Raw genomic sequence first — 19,482 nt, 5'->3', positions numbered from 1 at the left:
GATAAGGTCCAGTCTATCAAGCATAATTATAATTTTTACATGGTCGCCTATTTGCAAGGGTTTTTATCTTCTATGGGGTTTTTTAACACCTGAAGGAAGCTGTTTATTTCTAAGGATACGTAATTACTATTTCACCCCACTAGTGTTTCTTTTATGAAATTATAATTTTCTTCTTAGTGAAATAATTATTGCTTATAAGAACTATATGTGATGACATAAAACAATTAAAGCTATTTAATAGCTACAGGATATACAGTATTGTTAACAAGTACTGCCTTGGGTCTTTAGCACTTGCGCCCATGCCTTACTGCTGTTACGAGCTATTTCTAGTATGGAAGTGTTGGCAGCATCATCAAAAAGTGTGTAGTAGATCATCCTGTATTCATCATGGCCAAACTTGATGCATTGCTCATTGCATTCAGTTTTCTAGAATGATGACAAGACATGTTGCTAAGTTTGGTTAATGTAATTTCCCTATCTACCTTGACTTCTTGAATAATATCTGCTAAGGTTTGAAGATAACTCAAAGTAACTACAAGGCCTGAAAGCACGCTGTCAATACTACATATTCCATTGAATATGGAATGTTGTAGTTGATGTTTAATGGCCATAATAGTGGTAAAATTTTTACAGGCAATGTCAAATTGATGCAGTGTTGAATTAATGTAATTCTTATTGAATGTATCACTCATCTCTACACTGTAAACTCTGGTACCCTGAAAGAAGAAAATGCCATGATGATAGGCACAACTGTGTATTTAAAATGACCACTTACATTCTCAATGCTTCCTAGATGGTTAAATAGATCACGTGATTTACAGTAAAATGTATTACATTGTTCGTTGGTATCCCGTCTTGCTGGAACTGGTGCACTATGTGCACAAAGTATCATCATTGAGAATAGCACACTGCACACTGCCAATTGAGACATTGTTGTTTGTTAAAGCTTTTCTGGTCAAATTAAACTGTTACTTTCTTCTGTGATACTGTTCTCATGTGGTGGAGCTTTATTTTATATGCAGCATAACATCACATTCCAAGCTGCTGTGTTTCATTAATCCTGGAGACATATAAGTAGCATTTTAGTTTCATTCAGTTCTGAGTATTGGTAGTATAGTTTACAGGATGTTGTTGCCAGATATTTCTAAACACTCCTACATAGTAGACCCCTATAGGAAGATGGTATAGCAGTTAATAGAGCATGTTTAGTGGTTTTTGCATTTATATTATGACATAATGTGGTATTGTAGTCATTGAGCCATTTAGTTTCTAGGTAGAAGCTTTTACAACTCCATTCCATATACAGCAAGTGTGTTTATGAACCAGCAAATGGGTAATTAGGAAGTCTCAGGACTCAGACCACTCAATCATCCGATTGTAGTGCATGTGGGTTTGGTAGATGCACAGAGTGACATCACCATGGGTTGCTGTACATGCACGCACAAGCCACTCTACAAGTTTATAAGTTCTTGACTTGGGTGAAAGTGAGGCTAGGAATGGTTCAAGGAAACCTTCCATCCAAGAAAAGAAAAGATGTCACATGATTAGCGCACAAATTATTATCTTATATCACCTGTTAGCTTAGTTTGCCATGTGTAGATGAACAAATTTTACAGTTTTGTTCATGTATACTCATAAAAGCACGTTTACCTATTATACATTTTGCTCACAAATCTCAGAAGTACATGTGTACGTACATACGTACATATACAGGTGTAGTATGTGAAGACTCATATTTCTATATAACAAAAGATCCAAATTGTAAATTGCTATACAAGTAAATAATATGTAATTATTACTGAGGGCCAGCTGCTAGCACTTTGGACATGTTGGTAAGATCTGTGCAGGCATCACGTATACTTGCAAAGCATTTGATATTGATACTAGCAACTCTAGGTAAAGATGCAGTGCCAATCTGAAAACTATGAGCATTAAACTGCTGCTTCATGAATCAACTTTCATGCTAGGAGTGTTCCCTTGGAAAAGAGAACAGGCAACACAAAAGGGCATTAACTGAACAAACTGAAGTGTTAAGATCCTGGCAGAAATGGTCTTTGTCCAATTGTAACTTGAACTATGGTCAGTGAAGACCTTTTGTCTACTGCCACATCACGGAACAGCTGCAGTGAAGTTCAAAAATATATGCAAAATGTTTCCCAGACCATATAATTCTGTCATGACTCGTACCAGTACATTTGCAGTGTTATATATGCAGACAGTGCAATTAGTAATCCAAAAAGTGGCAATCCAGAGGTAGCCTGCATCTTATGAATTTATACATATCAGTATCTGTGTCACTCATTTTGTTTGTTACCTGAAACTTAGACTAGGACAAGTTTGATACTTGGCTGAAAACGTGGTCTGTAAATCCTGTAGTGCCATGCTCATGTCCACGCTTGATATGAAATACAGCAATTATACGTGCCTGTAACATTGGCAATGCATGGATAGTAGTGAGCCATAATGGGCTTGTTTGTACTAATCAACACTACATTTCTTGTTTACATGCAGCTGTCAACTCAAGGTACAATAACGAGTTGTATAGTCTAAATAAGTTAGACGTCAAGAATCAATGGATCACAATGGGATTTAGAAAACCCTGCAGGCCCTTAGTAGTGCCTGAGCACAATGAGAGTGTTACAACCCAAGGCTTTAATGTTTTCTAAATCTGGTTCTCGACATCTAAGTATTATACATATAAAGTTCCAACATGCTTTCACAGCCATCTGCGATTATTCTCCACAAATAAAGCCATAAAAGTTACTGTAATTATAATTATCATCATACAAATTAATTTAAAAGGTCAAGGATATATGCATGCACAGTTACACTACAGAAAGCAGTCATATGGCATTGTAAATATTGATGCATACTTTGTGCGGTGCATGATTTTGTATTTAAAGACACATACCCATAGCCAGCATATCCATGTACTTACAATGATATGTGAAAGTGCATGGGTTTATTTTACTATAATATACATAGACTATGATGTAATGAACAGTCACGTTGTCTGTTAACTATTCCAGCTTCACACATTCCCCAACCATTAAAATGAAATGCAATCAAATAACAGATTACATAGTACTGACAGTCATGAAGCCATTGAACTTGTCTAAAGCATGATTCTGCAAAACAGAAGCAAGTTCTCGACCGGGAAGCATTAATTATTAAAGGAAGTACATAACTGTCCGCATTTTTTGATGGTAGATGTTATGCTTACACACAGGGAGTTATAGAGTGCATGTTTGCGTATGGTATAGTCATGTGTTCATCATGACCAAACTCGATGTACTGCTCATCATCTAGAATGATGAAAAGACATGTTACTAAGTTTGATTAATATGTAGCTATTATACTTTGACTTCTTGAAGAATAGCTAACTTGGATATGATTGCAAACTGCTGAAACCACTTCTGCTTCACCATCAATTATGCATGTATTTCCCAGGATTTATTCCTTCTCCTTTGAGGAATTTGGGTGCAAGCCATAGTTGGGTGCATGGCAGATGGTACAGCTAGTTGGTAGAACTTCATACATGAGTTGCAATGATGAAGGTAGTTATAAAATCCAGAATGGAACCAATCGGGCACACGCCAAGCAGAAATTTTTTTATAGCAGATTGTTCACCATTTTCAACTGTCACACAGTAATTGTGCTAGAGTTCTACTTATATACATGCTAAAAATCGTATTTAGTGCCTACTACAAGAATGCATTTTACAATCGCCTACACTGAAAAACGATCATTTAAGCTGCTGAATATATTTTTGTAAGCATGCAATTGCAATTCACAGCCACTAACATACACTGTGGTTGTGTTTACCTTTTAGAATGGATAAAAACGGATTAAACAGAATTTGATGGATTGTTAAGGACACAACATGCCACGTGGTAGGAATCAAATAGAAACTTTAATTGAGTGATTCCTAGCTACATGCTTATAAATAGAAGCAAAGTAACTCTAGCACAGTTATACTGTGTGATAATTGGAAATGGTGCACAATCTGCTAAAAATGATTTTTCCACTTGGTATGCCCCAATTGGTTTCGTTCATCAGTTCCATTTCATTATGGCTTTTATAGCTAACTCTTCATGTATCCATGTATCGTAGCTATGTGTTGCAGCCATCTTCTCCTATTCTAAGTATAGCTGTTATGTAATACTATCATGTTATGTTATTTTGATAGTAATTAGTATAAGCTGTTCTTATTCAGTCACAGTAAGCACACATTGCCACACAACATAATTATATAGGAACCTCCAGAGGTTCAAATCATGTAGTTATACACTATTATGACTTCCCACATACATTTATCATCAGGCAATGGGACAGATATTATACTTCCTTTGCTTACTCATTCACTGTTTACTTGTATTTTGCAGAAGTTTAAAACACATATATATGGCTTTCTAAACATCAGTGCTATGTAAACTGTTATGAGATGTAGCAGCTATTACATATATACAATATACTAGAATATACATTGCCTACAATAACACATGACATAGCCTGCATTACATCATAGACTATGTATCTTTCTCAGACAATAATATGATTGTAATCCTAAATTGAAATTTGTCACTTTGTATCAGGGATAATCAGACTTTAAGATTCATTTGATTTATAAAGTGCAACATACTAGAGGGATTTGGGTGTATGTATTATTAAACACAAAATCAAATTTAGCCAGTTTCCACATAAACTTCCATAAAGAAGCATGCACACTGAAATGCTGAATTTTTCATGGTGTCACTTGCATGCCCCTAATTTTTAAAGTAAAGGGATGCATGGGTACACAAGGCTAATAACGTATATTATGTGCTGTAAGCATGTTATTTTTACGGTTACCTATAGTGCAAAAAGCCTAAACTATGAAAGACAGATTACAGTACAAGGGGACTAACAGATGGACCAATAAATGGGTCTTGATAGCATATAACTGTTAATTGGAAGGAACACACCTTCATTTGACTATTGCAGAATCATGCAACTGTATCAACATGGCTTCATGACTATCAGTGCTATGTAAACTGTTATGAGATGTGTTAGCTATATATATATATATATATATATATATATATATATATACTAAATTGATTACTTTATTTACACTCAGTACTGCATGTATGGGAATATACTAATGGAAAAATAATGTGCATTGCCGACATAGTCTTCATTACATCATAGGCTATACATATGCACAGTGTTGGAACAGCCAGTTACTTTGTAAAAGTAAATAGTTACATATTACTTGCTACAGAACTATTAAATTAGTTACAGTTACATATTACCCAAAAAATAAAGTACCTATAATAATATTACATATTGTGTCCACAGCCTTAAGCTGTCACGTGTGAAACTACCACCTTATCACGTGACATGATTTCGTTGTCGGGCTATGTGCAAATCTTGGTTATAAGTAAGAAGCCGGTGAATAAGCTCCGCTTCAATACTTCGTTGTGCCGGGCTAGGCATTACTCAGTGGATTACTAACAAGATTAGTAACTTCGTTACTTGTAGTAATAATATTACATAATATTAGACTCGTTACAGAAACTATATTACTTAGGTAACGCGTTACATTTGTAAGTATAGTAACTTTAGTTATATTACCTGTTTTTGTAGCATATTTTGTTAGGTACCACAAAAGTAATATTACGCGCGTTACTCCCAACACTGATATCATATGTATCTTCCCCTTTCCAATGTTATTTGTAACTATCACATTGTATTCATTCAATACTGACTTTAAGTTATATATAGCTACTAGTGTAAAATTAATTTTAAAATTAAAACATGCATGTGGGAATAGAGTTCGCTGAAAAGAGTAAAGAAACAAGAGTCAAACAAGCCAACATGTTAAACACACAGAGTTCTCTATTTGGACTCAATGGATATGGTAGAAACTAAGGTAAAAAAAACAGTAGTTTCTCCATAAATCAGGGGCAGGTAAGTACTGAGAATGCTTCTATATAAATGTTTATTTGAGTCCAAATAGAGATCTGTGTGTGTTAAACATGCTAGCTTGTTTGACTCTTGTTTCTTTACTTTTTTCAGCGATCTCTATCCCCATGTTTTAAATTATTTTTACACTAGTTTGTTTAGTTTTTATAAATCCATTTATGTATAGCTAACATGATAATAAGAGTTGCTAAACATGTATATCAAGTTATTCATCATGTATAGTATAGCTGTTAAGTAGTCATCAGAGTTAGCAAACACCAGTGCAATGTTTCATTACTGCTGAATGTACTTGTACTATACAGCTTTGACATATCCAACTATAGTGTATAGCATGCTGTGGTCAGCAATAGTATGGTTTCTGAATTGTGCAGCTATGTGATCACAGTAAGTCAAGTACACAGTGGTACACAACAACATTGCTGCTCTGGTATGAACTTAATATACTGTGGTTAAATGTAGGTAATGATATAAGGTTTCCAAATGAACTAAATAGATTGGATACTTATTAACACATTGGTCACCCTTGCAGAAACTAAGTCAGAAGATCATGCATGCACACTACCAGAGAACATGGCCATGAAACACCCATGATTTCTTCAATGAAATGTTAAATGACCCCATGAAAATGGCCATGAAAACAAAACCATGGGGTACCATAGTCATTTTCATGGTATCTGCGGATGCCTTGAAATTCCCATGAATTTTTTGAAGTTTAAATTTCATGGCCCATGAAACCAATCATTTCATGGTGCATGTCTAAACTATAGTATTTTCATGGACCTTTGATTATAACATTACTGTATATTAAATGGTGTATGTCAAAAATGTTTACATGACCAACTATAACAGTACAGTTAGCATGCAGAATTGTCATGCACATGTATGATGGAGCAATCACAAATAAATATGCATATAGAGTAGCCATCCTCAGTAGACACAGAGATAGATATGGTTTAATAATATTACAATAACCATATGCATTAAATGTTTATTTGCATACTATTCACTTCACACAATTACCTTTAGTATACAGTGACATGCTAAATATCACCTATATCTAATTCATCACAAAATCATGGTCTATACGTGCACATGTTTCAGGATTGCAAAACACAGTTATGTATCATACTATTTTATAGTGCATTTATGTCACTTGTTTGTAAGGATATACAAGCGCAGCACAGTGGTGTTATTACTCCATACCATTTTCAGGGCTTTTTCATGGCCCTTGAAAATATTTCATGGCATCAAAATTTCATTGGTTGATTTTTCATGGTATAAATATTTCATAGACATACCATGGGTTTAGGTATCCATGAAACGTTACATTTCATGGGGTTCAATCCATGAAATTCCCATGAAATTTCATGGCAATTTCATGGAGACATCATAAGCATTTCATAGGGTTGTGTTTAGTAATGAAAGTGAACCTACAAGAAGCAAATTTGCCTCAGAACTATGATGGGTGTTAACATTGTAATATGCAAATAGGTCATGGACATGAAGAAAGACATAGGAAGGAAAGTTATGTAGTTTTTATCCACAAAAAGTACTCACATTTCCTCTAGCCCTGTAGAAAAAAAAATAAGATGAACAAAATGGCATATTTCAGAAAGTTAAAAAAGACTTTATTCATTCCTTTTGACTTCATATTATTTTTCCAGTGGACCTAAATTTCTTCCAAATTTACTTCTAAGGCTTCTTTTGTTGTTGGGTGATCTTACTAAGGTGGTGTTTAGGTATGCATGTGTTCTATTAGGATTTTGGCCAAAAACATAGGCAATCTCTATATGAACCACTACTGTGGTTCATGATATAATTAACATGCTAGGAATTTGGGTACAAATACAAAATTTGAATCTACTTCAGTGCACCAGTTTCCATAAACTTCCATGCAGCTAAAGAACACCAGGGTAGCTCAGTATGAAGAGGACAAAAATAAGGCTCCCTCATGCAATTACACAGAAATTTAACATTTCCAGAGTGGTGTAGTGAGAGAAGCATACACTTCAGTGTCACTGAAATCTAGTTATAGATGGGCACACAAGGCTACAATGTATACTAAAATATGTTGCGCTCTAAACAAGTAATTTTACAATTATCTATTTGCCTATAGTCTTACTAAGAGACATATACTACAAGGAACTAACAGATGGACCAATAGTGGGTATAAAACTGCCAACAAGTGGAGGAAACATGCCTCATTAACTGTCATACATGTTAATGACTATTCTAATTTTCACAACTGGCAATTGTGTTGCTAGGATGTAACAAGGCTCTTTGAGACACTTTTATTAATATATTTACTGCACAAGTGCTGAAGGTCGACTGTCCCATGCAGGCAGTGTACATTCAAAGCATTACAGTTGCCCACATACTCTATGGTGATGTGAATGGTTTCCTTGGCATAAGTTGCTGTGTATATAGCGTTTTTGAAAGAGAGAGGTATACACTGATCACACTGTCCCCATAGTATCATTGCTTAGCCACTTACTTGGGAGTTTGATAGTGCCATTAGCAAAGGTTACCCTACAATCTATAGTCCTTTGGTACATTCACTCTACAAGCTTAAAATTCTTGACTTGGGTGAAAAGAATGGTTTGAGGGAACCTTTATACCATAGAATAGTATAATCGTATAGTAGTATAATTGTAGAATAGTACAATCGTAGAATATAGCTAAGTACGTAACAGTGATTTTAGTAGCGAGAACATGAGTAGCTATACATATTATTTTGTAACACCACGCAATACACATTTAAAATGACTTTTGATATTCTGTTAAAATACAAGTAATGCATCTATAATATTTATTTTCATCCCAACACATGCATATATGGAGGCATCACCATGTTTTAAAACTTCTTAGTTGGCTAATTTGATACGTAATTTCAATGCTTAATTTCACAAACAGTATAAGCTGCTGGTATAATAACATTTGTAAAGATGATTCCATACTGTAACAATGATGCTTGCTTTGCATAGAGTAGACATGACATTAGATATCAATGTTATACTTTCAAATAATTATATGGTTGAATTCTAGTATGCTATAATTTGCTGTTACAATGTTTTTTGATGTAAGGGGGTGTTTAAGCTTCCTATCAAGATTTTGTATACTATTAAACTATAACTACAGTATATACCTTGATAATTGGTGTCCAATTTATAACATATCTATATATAGGCACATGTACTGGAAGTCACCATGAACTTGAAGTTCCTGTATAATTATGAACAGTAGCAACATCGTCTGAGATTAATTTTTACAAGTAGCTAAACTTTTCACAGTTAAGAACTATTGGCTGGATGTAGCCAAGACTGTTGAAACAAGAACGAGATGTGATACAAGTGTAAATAAGCTATACATGAGATTTGGACTCACAAGGAAAGTAAAGGATTAGCACAAGGTGATGTCAGGAGCTCAAACTCTTCTCACTGACATTCATTTGGGTGAATACATGACATAGTCTTCAGTAGCTAGCTACAACATAGACTATATATACATCTTCCTCTTCTCACTTATATCCTAAATATATAGTAAACTATATGTATATGAAATTCACTTTAAGATCAACTGATCATTCAATACCGACTTTAAGGTTCTTTTTGATGACAATTATAACATACTAGGAATTTGGGTATGAATACTAAATCAAATCTACATCAGTGTGCCAGTTTCCATAAACTTCCATGCAGCTAGAGAACACCGGGGTAGCTATGAAGAGGACTCATGCCCATATATGCTCCCTCATGCAGTTTCACAGAGTAGTAGTGTAGTGAGGTTAGTGAAGAAGCATATATTTCAGTGTTCCTGAATCTTGAATCTTTTTACATGGTGCCACCTTACCCCTTGTTTTTTGTTGTTGTTTTTTTTTGAAGTGAAGAGATGGGCACACATGGCTAAATGAACAACATATACAGTACATGTTAACACATGTAATTTTACAATTACCTAATAAGGGGAGTTAACTGATGGAACGATAAGTGGACTACAGTGTCTCAAAGAGTCTGGTTGCCTGGTTACATACCAGTTCAGAAAATTAGAATAGTCGTTAACATGCATGACAGTCAGTGAGGTGTGTTTCCTCCAATTGTTAACAGTTGGAATGTGACATGATACTGAAATTCCATTTGAGAATGGTACAATGAAAAGTGAAATCTCAATCTGAACAGTACAGCTTTATACTAGTAAAGAACAGCAATGTCTCTACAATTCGTTTTCACTGTACTTCTCTCTATGATGATTTTCTGTGTACATGGTGCACCAGCTCCAGTAAAATGAAGCATATCTGAAAATAGCAGTACTGAAACAACAAGCATCTGTCCAAGTAACGGTGGTGAAACAACATTCTATTGTGTATCATGGAATTTCTCCAAGCTTGAAGGTACAAACTATCTAACACATCTGTCATAATTTATTCTATGTATAGGAAAAGGGATTGGTTGTACAAGCTGAAATTGGTAGTACATTCAATAGAGATAACATCAGTTCAGTGCTCCAGCAGTTTGACTTTATTTGCAAATTGTATACTTAGCTAATGCAATGGCTATTAAAACTGAATTGCAGCATTCTTTATTCCATAGAAATTACTCCATGAATGGTGGCAAAGACTATACGTTCTGGAAATATTCAAAATGTTACAGAGGCATTGATGTATTTTCAAACTGTAGCAAGTATTCTTCAAGATGTGAAGGTATTTACATACAATGTACACGTGTAGCTGTGTTCAAATACTGTACTTGGCTACTTTTCCAGAAAAAATATCCAATGAACAATGTATTGAATTCAGTCATGATGAGTACAGAAAGATCTACAATTGCCATTAACAAATCTGTGTTAGAGGTAACTCATCAGCACAGTTTAAAAAAGACAGAAGACTTCCCTGAGATACACCACACAGCACTACATGCATGGCTAACTTTTAATGTATATTGAACAAATTGAATATGTATGTATGTATATATTGTTAACCTATTAAATTTGACTATGATGAACTATATATAATTGCAGCAAACTCTTATCTAAACCAAAACAGCCAAGCGATGAAAAGGGTGCAGCCCCCAAGAAGGCCAGGGTGAAAAAGTTGTGAAATCAAAAGTGGTGGCCAAGAAATGGCTGAGTTAATTGGTAGGTTAATTTTAATGATGACAATTCAGGTGAATTTGTGTTGCCTTCTCCAGGTTTCACTAGGATTTGACACAAACTCACAAACTTCACCTGAATTGTCATTATAATTTTTTTTTACCATTAACTACCAAGTCATTTTCTTGGCCACCACTTTTGATTTCACAACCTTTTTCACCTTGGCCTTTTTTGGAGCTGCACCCTTTTTTACAGCTTGGCTGTTTTGGTTTTTGGTTTAGATATATATCACTTCTTTTTGTAATTGCAAGCCACATAAGCTGGCCGTAAGCTGGCTTCCTTTTAACTTATTTTTTTCTTTACTACTGCAAGAATTGTAAGAACGACATAGTCTTCATTACATCATAGACTATACATGCACACATCTTCCTCTTCCCTCCTATATCCTAAATAATGTCATTTGTATATAGTAAACTGAACTATATGGAACCCACTCTGTATTGTGTATATGATCATTCATTCAATATGATTTTAAGATGGCAATTATCTAGTATGAATACAAAATCAAGTGTGCTAAACTTCCATGCAGCTAGAGAATGAAGAGGACAAAAATGAAGCTCCCTCATGCATGCAGTTGCACAGAAATTTAAAATTTCCCGAGTAGTGTAGTGAAGGAAAGATGAAATGTACACTTCAGTGCCATTGAAATCTTGAATCTTTCTGCATGGCGCCACTTGCCCCTGTTTATAAAGTGAAGAGATGGGCACACAAGGCTAAATATACAACATATACTAAAATATGTTGTGCTCTAAACAAGTAATTTTACAATTACCCTATTAGCCTATATATAGTCTTACTAAAAAAACATACTACAAGGCTAATTTTCACCGTGTTACTAGGATGTAACCAGGCTCTTTGAGACACTGTAGTTTGGAATGTGAAATGATATTGTATACAAAAGAAACTCCATTTGAGGATGGTGCAATGTAAAGTGAAATCTCGATCTGAATACTACAATTTTATAGCAGCAATGTCTCTCTGTGTGGTTGTGCTTACATAGTTACAGTCTGCAATGCTACTGCACAATGGAATTGTACTTTTTCTTGTTGGCATATCCTTCATTTTCTGGTATTGGATTTTTATCCTATTGAAGGTACTACCATCTTTCACAGTGATCAGCTTCATGCAGCTGTTTGTTCTCCAAAATTCAATTTCATCTTGTATATCATGTTATCATTTTAGGACATATGGCCCAACTCATATTAAAAAAAGAACTCAGATAACAGTTTCTAGTGAAAACCCTGCTTCTTTTATAATTGAGGTCTGCTCTTGGAAACTTCAGCAGCCATGCATGTCTTAATCCAGTACCCTGATTCATCCTCATTATACATTATAATTTTAGAACTGTTTAATGGATGCATAAGCTTCATTGCTTGCAGGCATGAGATTCAATACCGTAGATATGAGAGCATGCACTTGCACCTCAACTTGTGTGAATCATGGAGGAGGGGCGGTGACAATGCATTATGTGGTCTTCCATGGTCGGGTATTCAATACAATGTAATAGTAGTAGACCCTCACAATTGTAATTGCATGTGTCACTTAAGTTTACTGTATGTGCATCTTTTCCATCCACACATTCTGTGCTGGTAGTGCACTGTTGTACTTGCCCCATTTGTAGATTGCCCCATTGGTGGTTGTATGTGTCCCAGGCCTAGTTAATAATATAATAATAATAAGTTCTATATACTGTATAAGAATACGTAAGTATAGAGGAGGAAATGCAACAGGACGGTTCTCTGCTTTAAATATCTCTAATAGAGCAGCCAGCTACCCTAATACAGCATTCATGTACTTAAATAAAGCTTAATGTTGCTTGTCAGTTTAACCCGGTCAGCAGGTCTTACCCTGTTGTGAGCAGGTTGCCACCGTCAACAGATGGTGGTTGTTTTGGTAGGTGTGCAGGGTTCCATGGTTCTCAAATAGGCCCATTTTCAACAATTTTACATGATGTATACAACATGTTTTACTACAAAGGCTTGGAGGTAGGAATGCTTGGGGATTCTAACATTCTCTGAAGCCACAAGAATTTCCGCATGCCACAATGTTCCTAATAGAAACCCTGCACTGTCACACCCTGAGCTAGCCTCAAGATGGAAAAGACAATGGAAAAAATGGGGGGATTTACTAAGCTCCCTGTTGGGACTGTCTGTGGTGCATGCTTCACCTCCCCACACCCCCGTTATTAATTTTATTTATTTATTTATTATTTTTTTGGGCAATACATTACTCCACCGAACAATCCCTTTGTGATTATCATCTAAAAATACTAATATGAGATAGTTGGTAGAGGGGAGTGGTATGGGTGGGACAAGATTCGCTATGCCATGTAGCACCATGTGTTCTAACACCTCTCCACGCGCCTTTTTCTTGTAACGCATGCGCAATGTTATTCTCCAATTATTGCCAACCCTTCTCACATGTGTGCCTGCCCAATCTTCCCCCTAGTCATGGTGGAGCTTCGGGTTAGTCACTATCATAATACACACACGCATGCTTGACTGCAACATTAACCTAGTTTAACTAGTTAAACTCCATATTCACATACATTTTCCAATAATATTTAGTCAAAATTGTCATGCACCAAACTCAACACAGAAGGATAATTTTCTGTGAGGGCATACTCCCATACCCTCTACCCCTTAAAAGACACACTGCACAAATGTGGCTGAAGCAATAATTAAGTCTATAACAATAATCTTGTGCCTCAGTTGCAATCATGTCCTACTGGTTCATGATGGTAACTTTATATATAAATAAATAAATAAATGATTATATATATATAGCTATGGTACTGAGTAGCCTTACCCCACGTGTCCTTCATGCATATAGGTGTAGTAACAGGAGGGCTCTACGTTTAAAGACCTCTCTAATACTGCTCTACCCTAATACAGCATTCACGTACTCAAATAAAGCATTTTCAATCAAAAATTATCATGCACCAAATTTAATTTCATGCAGAAAAGCATAATTCTTCAAAATTTCTTGTGAGAACATGCCCCAGAACTCCCCCTTAAAGAGACACACTGTACAAATATGGCTGAAAAATACAACAATTTCTTTTGCCTCAGTTGCAATCTTGTCCTGCTGTTTTGTTATGATAGTAATTTATATATATATTTTTGTTAAGGCTTTACAGCACAAGTGCTGAAGGTCTGTAGGACACCTGGTCCTACAGCCTATTTAAAGTTGTTACATAAGTAGTATAGCAGCATAGCCCCAATATTGTGCACAATTTCATAAAACCATGAAACTTTCCACATAAATAGTACTCCTCAATACATGTATTTTTAGATATAGCGCCATCGCTGAGTTGACCTCTGATGACCTTTACGGCCATTTTTGTACAGAAAATTGATCATTATTGTCTTTATCTCCCCGAGGCAGTAATTAACTTGTTGAAACATGGTACCAAACAAACGATCTTGCTGATAGAAACAACTTGGTTTTTATTTGAAGTCAATAGGTGATTTCATTACAAAGTTATGATCATTTTTATTAGCTGCAAAATTTGATATATTTACCTGCCATTGAGGTGTGAATTACCTGTGGGCAGATAATTATACAATGCATAAATTTATCAAATTTTGCAGCTAATAAAATTATCATAACTTTGTAATGAAATCACCTATTGACTTCAAAAATTAGCACACATCAGGATGTTGTTGTTTCCTAACAGGTAAGCATTAATGATACAGGTAAAAGTCCATCAAGGAATAATTGAGGTACTTCCTACACAACACTGTTTCAAAAAAATTTTTTTTTAAATTACCCAGCTGATGTAATGTTAAATACTGAATAGTGAGTATAGAAAATTCTTACTTTTGCCTCTTTGTGCACGTGGTTGTTGCTATGGTGCATGGTCCTGTATAAAAATAAACTTGTTCTACTGCAAGGTGTACATTTATGTCACCAATGTGATCATATATACATGATATAGCTATACCTCGATCAGATGTAATATAATAGTATATACAATTATTGTATATAAAGTAATTATGTCTCCACCTTTCAAGCACACTTTCTGCAACAACTTTAACAGGCTGTAGGACCAGGTGTCCTACAGACCTTCAGCACTTGAGCTGTAAATACCTTAATAAACTAAAAAAATAAAAGTATGTGCATGTATGTACAGATAGATATGCACATATAAGGCAATAATATAGTGAGTAGAATTATTGCCAAAATTTTTGCCTTGATTATATCAGAGTACACACACTGTGTGAAGAAGTGGCATTAAATCAGTAGTTGTATGCTGGTACATGTGCACACAATGATCAATACCAAATCTTAACTGCAGTCCACACCGATACGTACACCACCCACTCTCTGCAGCTAAATTCTCATGCATCCATGTGCTGCAGCTATGTGTTGTAGTCTTACTTATTCTTCTATTCTAAGTATAGCTATGATGTAATACTATCATGTTTTGTTATCTTGATAGTGATCAGTTTAGAATGTTCTTATTTCACAGCAAGCACACATTTCCACACAACATAATTATATAGGAACTCCCAGAGGTTCAAATCATGTACTTATACTTCAGATAAACACTATATGACTTCCCACATGGTTAATGTATCATTTACCACCAGGCAATGGGACAGTTACAAATTACGTAGTTATTATACTTCCTTTGTTGACTCATTCACTGTTTGCTTATAACAGTCATGTAAGTTAAAAGGAATGCATGCATGGCTTCCTAACTATCAGTGCTATTATGAGATGTGGCAGCTGTTACATACAGTATACCAGAATATACTAGCTAATGGAAATTATGCAATGCCTACAATAATACATGATGTAGCCTGCATTACATCATAGACTATGCATCTTCCTCAGACAATAATATGATTATACACATATATATCGTAAATAGTAAGACTGTATAGAATACACTTTGTATCAGGGATGATCATTGAATATGACTTTTGATTTATAAAATGCAACATACTAGATAGATTTGGGTATATGCATTGTTAAATATAAAATCAAATAAAATCTAACCAGTTTCCATAAACTTCCAGACTTAAAAAAAACATTTTTAAAAAGAAAAAGTGTACTAGGGTATGAAGAGAACAAAAATAAACAGGCTTCCTTGTACAGTCAGTTGCACAGAAATTTAAAGTAATGTTGTAAAGAAGCGTGCACACTGAAATCTTGAATCTTTCATGGTGCTAGTTAGCGAGCTACTCAGTTGCCCCTATTTTTTAAAGTGAAGGGATGGGCACTCAACTTGAAGGCTGTGCTCTAAGTATGTTATTTTTCACAGTTACCTATCAGTGTAAAAACCTATACCAGGGGCAGTTCTAGAAGAATATCTGACTGGTTTCCAACTTTAGACACTAAGAGGTGGGGTCCATACAGTGGTAATGGAATTAGAACCTACTACTTATACATTTTTAGTTAATTAAGAGTGAAAATCACTTTAAAATGTAGAATCTGCTTATTATAAGCTTACACAAAGAGATTAATACCTTTTTTATTGAGCAGCTACAGAAGTTCTGGAATCAAGAATGATATATATTTTAGAGGCACTTAATGAGCTGGAAGTTGCAGAAGAAGCAATAAATTTTTTTTTGTGATGTAGAAAGTAGTTTGATTACTAATAAACTATCCAAGTAGTAAAAAGTTTGTTGAGCATTTAAATTATTTTTTCGATCTCAAAAAGCTGACTGGTTTCCGGAAAACATTGAAACCCCCTTAGAACCGCTAACTATGAAAGACAAATTACAAGGGAACTTACAAATGGACCAATAAATGGGTCTTGATTGCATACAACTGTCAGCAATTGGCCATGGAAGAAACACGCCTTAATTTGGCTATTGCAGAATCATGTAACATGGCTTCATGACTATACACAGTGCTACGTAAATTGTTATGACATGTGAAGGTTAGCTACTAAATGGATTACTTTATTAACACTCAGTATTGCATGTATGGTAATATACTAGCTAATGGAAAATGTGCAATGCCAAGATGGTCTTCATTACATCATAGACTATAATATGCATCTTTCAGTCTTTCCAATGTTATATGTAACTGTCACAATTATATTTTGTGTGATGATTCAATAGCTACTGACTTTAAGGTTCTTTTTGACAATTTTATATGTATAACCATAGATTATGTAGGGAATATATAATCTATGGTATAACATACTAGGAATTTGGGTATGAATACAAAATCAAAAAAGTTTTCATGAACTTCCATGCAGCTAGAGAATACCAGGGTAGCTATGAAGAGGACAAAAATAAGGCTCCCTCATGCAATTACACAGAAATTTAACTTTTCCAGAGTAGTGTAGCGAGAGAAGCATACACTTCAGTGCCACTGAAATCTTGTTATAGATGGGCACACAAGGCTATAACTAAACAACGTATACTAAAATATATGTCGTGCTCTAAAATTATAACTACCTATTAGTCTATAGTCTTACTAAAATACATGCTACAAGGGAACTAACAGATGGACCAATAAGTGCCTGTGGGTATATAACTGTCAACAGTTGGAGGAACATGCCTCATTAACTGTCATACATGTTAATGACTATTCTAATTTTCACTGTGTTGCTAGGATGTAACCAGGCTCTTTGAGACACTGTAGTTTGGAATGTGACATGATACTGTATATAAAAGAAACTCCATTTGAGAATGGTGCAACGAAAAGTGAAATCTCAATCTGAACAGTACAATTTTATACTAGCAAAGAGCAGCAATGTCTCTACAATTCGTGTTCAGCATACTTCTCTCTATGTTGATTTGCTGTGAGCATGGTGCACCAGCTTCAATAAAACGAAACGTCCCTGAAAATAGTGGTGGTGGCATCTGTTCAAGTAGTGGTGGTGAAAAAACATTCTATTGTGCATCACTGAGGCTCTTCAATCATTCTGTATGTTTGAAGGTAGTCATTATGAACTGTAACACGTCTGTCATAATTTATTGTATGTTTAGGAAAAGTTGTTTGTACAGACTGAAATTGATAGTACATTCAATAGAGATACCATCAGTTCAGTGCTCCAACAGCTTGACTCTATAGTTAATTGCAGAAATTACATTCATGCAATGGCTATTAAAGCTGAATTGCAGCATTCTTTATTCCATAGAAATTACACAGAAATACTATGTTCAGGAACTATTCAAGATGTTACAACGGCATTGATGTATCTTCAAACTATTACAAACATTCTGAAGGTATTTGTATAATAATGTACATAGTGGCTGTGAATATTGTACTTGGTTGTTTCCAGAAAAACATATCCAATGAACAATGTATTGAATTCAGTCATGATGAGTACAGGAAGATCTACACACTGTTGGATAATGCCACGAACATATCTGTGTCAGATGTAGCTCATCAGTACAGTGAAAAATGGTTGACCCTTAATAATTCGACATCACATTCAAATTAAATGTACTAATTATATACTGTACACCAATTTTCACAGCACCATATGGCTAGCACAATTTGAAAATATATGTATGTATCCTTAATTAACTTATTACAGTGTAATCTTTACTATGATGAATTATTGTTACAAAAAACTTTATACACTGCAATTAATTGTGTTAATGGAAATTGTTTGTGGAAAGTAATTATGGTTGCAAAAGCACATTGGGGCTTTAAGCTAAAATGAGTGTTAAAATTAATGGTTCACAAAGACTCAGGGTATCTCTGGATTACCACAAATTATTATGCACATCTGCCATATTCAGCATAATTATATTACAGTGTAAACTTGTGTCTCAGACAGCATTATAATTCTTTATGCAGTAGTGCATAAATTTACTGTTCTATCACAAGTTGCAAATGATCTTCCATTTTGCACAAGATGCTTACGACCCTAACATTCTCCAACCGATGACTGATATGACAGTATAGACAATTGCAACAGGTCTTTGCTAACCATTATATAGTTCAAGAGGCAATTGAATTAAGACCCTTTCTGCCAACCAGGGTCTTGGGTAAGACCAACAGCTCAGTCATTACCTTTTCACCCTACCTGCTCTTGCAAAGTAGCTGCTGGCAGTTGTTTGGGCTCAATCAAATTTTGGTAGTTTCTTAGACAGTGTATTGAATAAACTACACGTAGAAGCCATAGGTTTTAGATTGGTTCTTCAGCTAGCTAAAATTGCCAGTGTATCTAATCTCCAATTTCAACTGATTTGCAAGCAGTGATGCCTATAGATCTCATGCACCAACCTGTACAAAGTGCGAGCAGCTGACCCTCAACAATAATTTTATTGTATAACTGCATGTTGCCATGATCAGAACTGTCATGCACATAACTCTATGAAACCTGTTGATCCAGCAACACATACCAAACTAAGCTAACATTTTATGTCATATAAACCCCATATAAGCTATTTT

The 19,482-nt window shown here is 35.0% G+C and overlaps 1 protein-coding gene across 1 annotated transcript; it reads right to left on the bottom strand.

Moving 5' to 3' along the window:
• Window positions 1-204: 204 nt before the first annotated feature.
• Window positions 205-1,354, bottom strand: LOC136251929 (uncharacterized). The gene is made up of 3 exons (XM_066044318.1): window positions 776-1,354; window positions 483-716; window positions 205-426 (listed from the first exon to the last, which is right to left on the bottom strand). Exons 1-3 carry the CDS (start codon window positions 929-931, stop codon window positions 262-264), a joined length of 555 nt encoding a protein of 184 aa, XP_065900390.1. The 5' UTR covers window positions 932-1,354; the 3' UTR covers window positions 205-261.
• Between the last annotated feature and the right edge of the window lie 18,128 nt (window positions 1,355-19,482).

This window comes from Dysidea avara, chromosome 3 (genome assembly GCF_963678975.1).
Source record: "Dysidea avara chromosome 3, odDysAvar1.4, whole genome shotgun sequence".
In the NCBI taxonomy this organism is placed as follows: domain Eukaryota; kingdom Metazoa; phylum Porifera; class Demospongiae; order Dictyoceratida; family Dysideidae; genus Dysidea; species Dysidea avara.
This window is presented reverse-complemented; position numbering and strand designations above follow the sequence as displayed.

Coding starts and splice junctions, on each gene's coding strand:
- LOC136251929 (XM_066044318.1), bottom strand. CDS start 931: ATGTCTCAATTGGCAGTGTGCAGTGTGCTATTCTCAATGATGATACTT. Junction 717..775: donor ATCTAGGAAGCATTGAGAAT/GTAAGTGGTCAT, acceptor TTCTTCTTTCAG/GGTACCAGAGTTTACAGTGT. Junction 427..482: donor ATATTATTCAAGAAGTCAAG/GTAGATAGGGAA, acceptor TCATCATTCTAG/AAAACTGAATGCAATGAGCA.